Source organism: Lygodium microphyllum, chromosome 4 (genome assembly GCF_053477565.2).
Source record: "Lygodium microphyllum isolate KBCC chromosome 4, Lygodium_microphyllum_v1.1.10, whole genome shotgun sequence".
Lineage (NCBI taxonomy): Eukaryota > Viridiplantae > Streptophyta > Polypodiopsida > Schizaeales > Lygodiaceae > Lygodium > Lygodium microphyllum.
The window spans coordinates 41,881,850-41,888,784 of record NC_141138.1 but is presented as its reverse complement, the minus strand read 5'-3'; the positions used below and the strand labels follow the sequence as shown (position 1 = coordinate 41,888,784).

Genomic DNA, 6,935 nt, shown 5'->3' with positions numbered 1-6,935 from the left:
GAAAACTTGGTTACAATGTTTTGTGTGCTTGACCTCCCTCATATTGAATCTATGGACCCACTTGAGCTACAACCCCATGGGCATTTATCAAAAGAATTATTAAGCCAATTTGAAGGCCACTAGTTTATTGTGATGAGACGCATATCTTTTTTTCCCCCCCGCATTTTTTGTATGCCCCATCGGGGGTACTGGCCTATTAATCGGTGCAGGCTATCGAACTACTACAAAAGCGTAGCAGAAAATCCAAGGAGCCACTGTGGCTGAGCACATTTTTTTCCTTCTAACACCTACACGACATGTCAGCTGAGCCCCCCTGTAACCCGAACCCGCCCGGACGTATCTGAAACGGGCCTTTGTCTAGACTCCAAACAACAGAATTCCTGTTCCCCGGCATGGCAGGCCGTAGCTTACATGTTCTATTAAGAGATTCAGTATCACTCATTCGCCTGCTTCAGAAGATTACCAGTCCGATCTCGTGTCTTACTTTCTTGCAGGATGTGCCCTGCTGCTGCTGCTGCTGCTGCTGAGGTATCAGGAGATCATTCTCCCAATGGATTCACTACTAATACCACCACATGCCTGCTTTCAAAGTTCGGAACCTCCTTGAAACCGTGCATCTATCATGTCAAAAGACCTGTGGCGAGACAGAGAGACAGGCGCAGCTCTGGGAGCGCCCTTTTGCCAAGCCATGGGAATGGCACGACAACAGGGTTGGTGGGAAGAGTTCTTCCCACCCTGATTTCAGGCACGGGGTTTCCAAGGAGCCACTGTGGCTGAACAATCCTTACAAGCCCAAATGGGTAGAGGAGTGGCTAGTCGGCCTGGAAAATCCTTCACAGGAACGTCAACAGCAACAGCAAAACCGCACAAAAGTCCAGCGCAGAGAGGCTGCACAGGCACATTTCGGTCCTCTTTGCGAGCAAGGACAGCTGGACAAGGCTCTGCATGCTGCTGCCGGCCCCTTTAGCAATGGCCGATACGTCTCATCCCCCAATGAACTTATGGTCCTCAGCTTGGCCAATTGCGGTGCCCTTGATGATGCCTTCTCTGTGTTTGTCTCCTTACCATGCCGCCCACCATTTTTGTGGGCTTCCTTGATCTCTGCCTACACACAGTATGGCAGAGGACAGGAAGCACTATATCTGTATCAATTACTGCAGAGTGAGGGCGTGGCTCCTGACCTTTACACATTTGTCAGCCTTTTCAAAGCTTGCGCCAGCATTCCTGACCTCGTTGAGACTCAAAAACTGCATGTTGATGCTAGTAGGAATGCTTTTTGCTCGGATGTTTTTGTTGGGAGTGCCCTTGTGACTGCTTATGGCAAGTGTGGAGGCATAGCTGAAGCAGAGAGTGTGTTTATTGGGTTGCACCATCGGAATATTGTGTCATGGAATGCAATACTATCTGTATTCGTAGAACATAACCAGGCAGCGAAAGCTTTGCTGCTTTACAGACAAATGAAAGAGGAGGGTCATACTCCTGATAAATGGTCATTCGTAATTGTTATTCAGTCATGCATTATGATTGACAGCTTCCAGGTGGGGAAACCAAGCAGATTACCCTCACTTGAAGTTGGGCAAGCTCTGCATGCTGATGCTCAGAGATGTGGATTTACTTCAGATGTTTATGTTGGTAGCATTCTTTTAAATATGTATGGCAGCTGTGGATGTTTGACTGAAGCTGTGAATGTATTTGATGAAGTGTCACAGCACAATGTCGTTACATGGACTGCAATGCTCAACGCATACTATCAGCAAGCTCAAGAAGACATTTCATTACTTCTATATGTGCAAATGCAGGAGGAGGGAGTGCTTGTGAACCAAAAAACAATTACAGTTGCCCTTCAAGCATGTGCTGAGTTGGTAGAGAAAATTGCTGGTGTTGATAGGAAACTGATTAATGTAACATATTTGGAAATCTGTCACGCATTGCATGTTGATGCACAGACACAGGCTTTTGCTTCAGATGTTTTTTTTGGCAGTGCCCTTATCTCTTTGTATGGTAAATGTCAGAGCATTGGAAAAGCAGAGCACGTTTTTTTTGGATCTCATGAACGGGACACAGTGTTGTGGAACACAATGCTAGCAGCCTACATGGAGGGAGAAGAGGGAGGAAAAGCTTTACAACTTTATAGACAAATGCAAGAGGAAGGTGTCAGAGCTGATCGGCAGACATTTGTCATCATTCTTCAAGCATTTGGCACCCTTCTGGAGGCAGGTTGTGGACTTGAAGGGGAATCAGCTAGAGGGAGTTGCCTGAACATTGGAAAAGCATTGTATTTTGATGCCTTCAGGGCTGGGTTTGCTCATGATGCTGTTTTTGATAGAGCACTTTTGAGTATATGGTGCAACTTAGGTTGTATTGCTGAAGCAGATATGTTGTTTGATAGGTCTCCTCGATTAGATTGTGTGTCATGGAATAAGATGCTCTCCATGTACCTTGAGCAAGGCCAGTCATATGAAGCTTTGCTGTTGTACAGACAGCTGCACGAGGAAGGTGTAAGCCCAGATCAGCAGTCACTTATAATTGCTCTTCAAGCTTGTGGTGACCTTGCACAGAAAGAAAGATCAATGGATTTTGAACACCAAGCAACAAAGTTGATGGCACTAGAAATTGCTAAAGCTTTACATGTGGATATGGATAACAAGGGTCTATCCTTGGATATTACAGTTGCTAATACACTTGTCAATGTGTATGGAAAGTGTGGAACCATTATGGAAGCGGAAAATGTCTTTGATGGGTTGTTAGATCCTGATGTTGTGTCCTGGAATGCAATTTTGTCAACATATATTGAACAAGGCCACAGTGAAAAAGTGTTACAAATATACAGGCAGATGGTTGAAGAATGTGCAACTCTGAATGAGGCCACGATCAAGTACATTTTACAAGCTTGCATTGAAAGGGGACGTGTAGAGATTTGTAGAGAGCTACATTTTCTTGTTTCAGCTGCAGGGCTTGAGAATGACTTCCATTTGTTAACCACGTTCATACGTGCTTATGGGAGTTGTGCAAGCATGTTAGATGCTGAGGTAGTCTTTGATGCACTGTTGCAACCTGATGTAGTTGCATGGAATGCATGCATAGCTGGCCATGCACAGGAGGGCAATTGTGGAGGAAGCCTTCAATTGTTTGACAGCATGCAACAGACTGGTACTACACCAGATGAAGCCACATTCCTCTCTCTCCTTTATGCATGTGATCATTCAAGTCTTGTGCAGAAAGGTATTGAATGTTTTGAGTCAATGAGAGCAGTCTATGCTGCAACTCCAGGTTTGAACCATTATGTTGTAATACTAGATATTCTTGGACGAACGGGGGATTTCAAGAAGGTGGAAGACATTCTGGTAGGGATGCCAATGCAGGCTGATTTGAAAGTCTGGTTATGCCTGCTGGCTGCTTGCCGTACACATCGCAATATAAAGTTGGGGAAACAAGCCTTTAGTTATGCAACTGAGTTTGACCCCAGTACTGCCACTGCTGCTTATGTTCTAATGTCAAACCTTTCTGCTGATGCTGAATTGAAAGTACCTGCAGAGATTTAGTCAAAAGTTGGTATCTTAAGTAGCCTAATTGGTCCTGACAGCTGCTTTCTGATTTATCAACAATGGGAGGTGGTTTAAGGAAGACTGGTGAAAGTGAGTCTGATAGTAAAACTCAAAAATTGTAAAAGCTCAAGAGATGAATGACTCAAACAAGAGTGAGCTCTCAAAGAATGATTAATGTGCATGTACAACTGTACCATATGATACCAGAAAAGTGTCCATTGTGTGGAAAACAAGCCTGGGAAAAGCCTTTGTTAGTGAAGATAAAAACTGCCTGATATGTTTAAAGTGCCTGGTACCTGCAACCATAGGTATAAACTGCCTAATATGTTTAAAGTGCCTGGCACCTACAACCATAGGCACTTGAATGAATGGAGAATATGCAAGTATGGGTTTGGAAGAGGGTGCTTATACCTAAAGTGTACCTAAAATAGACTGGAAGGTAAAAAGTGCAAAGCTTGAATTTTGCCTCAAGGGAGAGCTGTTGTGATAAGATCCATGGCATTCTCATGTTTACAAACATGGGCAAAGCTAACCTCACAACTTGCAATCTTTCTAAGGAACATTGCCAATGCAATAGCACTACATGTACATACAGTGTTGTCTGCAGCCATACATACGTGCTCTCAGCTTCACAGGATGAGGTGGCCACTGTCGGTTGCTTTACCATGGAACACGTATAGTGCCAGGCAATAAATTATAACTACTGATGGACTGGCATTTATCATACTCTGAATCACAACAAAAAATGTTAAGAGCCCCCCCTTAAATACTATAGTTAAATAAGACTTGGCATCTTTGGTTAAATGCTGCTCAACTGGGTGACCTCAGTTGAATGCTTGTATGCATGTGGAAGCATGCCACCTATGAGTACTGTCATCAAATGGTTCCCTTGAAGCCTACATCCTATCTCCACTGAATCTATAGCAATCCTAAAAAATTGGGATTGCAACACTAGATTACCATCATCATGTTTAAGAATTGGGAAGCCCCTCTGGTTACATATCTTACATCATTAAAGCCAATAAGCAGCATATGACCAGCATATAGGAGGATAAGGACAAGCATGTCATTCTTGCCTGTGGCTCTGTTTTGAAAAACTTTTCTGATCAAGATGTGCATGTATCCTTTCATAGTGTGCACCAGGGTTTGCTAAAAGCCATGGAAGCCCATTCTTTGCTAGTTTGCTCAAATCCATGAGGCTGAGATAGACTAGACTATCCACTACTTTTAAGTGCACATACAGGAAAGTAGTTGTATGTCCAACTAAAGTACTAATTTCAAAAAAAGTCGTGTAAGAAGTGGGAGAAATTGTTTTCTCATCACCAAGACCCTGTAGGCTGTTCCTGCCTTTGCAATTAAACGAGCCACCTACCTGTCAAATGTACCATCAAATCTGCATTTAAGGTTGGAGACCCACTTTGTACCTGTTGATTTCTTGTCCATGGTGAAGTCGACAATTCAAGAATGATTGCACTTAGTTGAGTCATTTTCAGCCTACATGGATGAGGGCAATCATCCAATCTGGATCCTCAATGATTTTGGCTCCATCCACATCATCATTCATGATACCGACGTATGCAAACTTGGCAATATCTCCATGAGAATGTTCCAATCTGGTTTTTGTAATCTTATTCTTTCTTCATGTGGAGCCTCTTGTGCATCTACCTTCCTAAGGAGCTGAAAATCTTCAGGCTTTTGTGATGGAGTTGATTATTGTATGGGCTGATTTCAAATCCTTAAAGAGCATCAAAGTTACCGTATTCCGGGTTTGCAGATGGGGAAGTAAAGTGTTGAACGAGTCAGATTGCCACATCTGGCCTCCTTGTGCATCGAGCAAATGGCTGTACGGAATCTTCCACAAAGATCCCATTTTTTAAAAGCGCTGTGGCAGGGCAGCATATAACCTTTGCTCTCACCATAAAGATGCATTTCAAAGCCATGTCATCCGGTTTGGTGTGGTATTGCTCAAGTGCAAACTCACACGGATTGACGGTTCTCTATCATGCCATGCCTCATGTTGTGAGAATGTTCTGAGTGCTTTAGTGGGTGAGAGATTCCAGATATGGTTTGCACAGAATTACATCCAACAGAAATTTATGAGGCAGATGCTGAGCATTCACCGTGGCAAAGCTGAAGCATTGCAACTACATCTACTGTCAGCCATGTCGATAAATTGCCTAAAGCCACCAAAAACTTACTGCTAACCGATATGTTATCTTCACCCACATGTAAGATTGCTGCAACTATTCTCTTGGTTACACTAGCAACAAGAAGCTCATCGACACAACTCTCTCTCAAATAGTCAGCTCACATTTTGATCTCCAAGCCATTTTTTTTCCCTCTGACACAATCCCAATGTAAGTGAGAAAACGTATGACTTAACAGGTTTATAGTAGGCTCATCTTCACATGTTGTAGTCTAAATTTTTTAGATTTATAATATTAGGATTAGGATTAGGGTTCCCTCCAATAAGTTGGGCACCCTATCCACTTTTAAGGCTTTTGATTGGCTGTCTTTTATTATTGTATACATCCGAGGTTAATTTAACCAAATTTAAAATAAGATGAATAGATTCATGTAGACAATCTCGTATTCATTTGCAGGTCTTCCTATCTACCTTGGGGAGATGTTATAATTTTGCATGGGAGGAGCCGAGTTTTCAAATGGTGTTATGAAAACAACAATGTTCTCCATAATAAATTAGAAGACATTATAGTTGTGCATTGTAGATAATAGTGTTTAAATTAATATAATGCAACTCAAAAAATCATCCTTTCTAAAATAATTCTGGTATTTGAACTTACACTCCTTCACTTTCACCTCGTATCCTTCTTTACTCTTTGGGATTAATATATTCCCCCTTTTAGAGGAGTGTTAGTCCCTTGGCACTAATCATTGTAGGTAGCATACTTTGACATGTACTAAAGTCAGAATATCGAGAATGATTATTATGTGATCCTTGGAGAGGTGTTGATAGTCATAAATAAAGAATGTTTTTTAATACTTAGTAGTCAGTTATTAAAGTTGTTGATAAGACAAAGCTACTAAAGATTATGTCATTGTTGATGGTACACTTAACTGATAGTCTTATTAATGGAAGACTTGAGTGGACTCGAAAATTGGATTCTAGGTTGTAGAAGGTGGGAGCCTCTATTGAAGGATATGTGAATATTCAGGACTCGCCATAACTTTTGCATCTACAATGAGGACCTTATGTGCATTCACTTTCTAGGGGAGTATTAGGTTTCTATTTTGGTACACATTACTTATATTATAAGTTTTGAAACATGGGTTGAACTCTAAGTAAACCTATAGTATTATCTCATACTTGAGGATCCAAACCATGTATAAGTTATTGTGCAAATATTATGTGAATGTGCGTGTATATAT

At 41.9% G+C, this 6,935-nt stretch overlaps 1 protein-coding gene across 1 annotated transcript; it reads left to right on the top strand.

The window, feature by feature from the left end:
* The first annotated feature begins 575 nt into the window (after window positions 1-575).
* Window positions 576-3,542, top strand: LOC148036970 (pentatricopeptide repeat-containing protein At2g40720-like). Its single transcript, XM_087677053.1, has one exon. It carries the CDS (start codon window positions 576-578, stop codon window positions 3,540-3,542), a length of 2,967 nt encoding a protein of 988 aa, XP_087533179.1.
* Window positions 3,543-6,935: the final 3,393 nt, after the last annotated feature.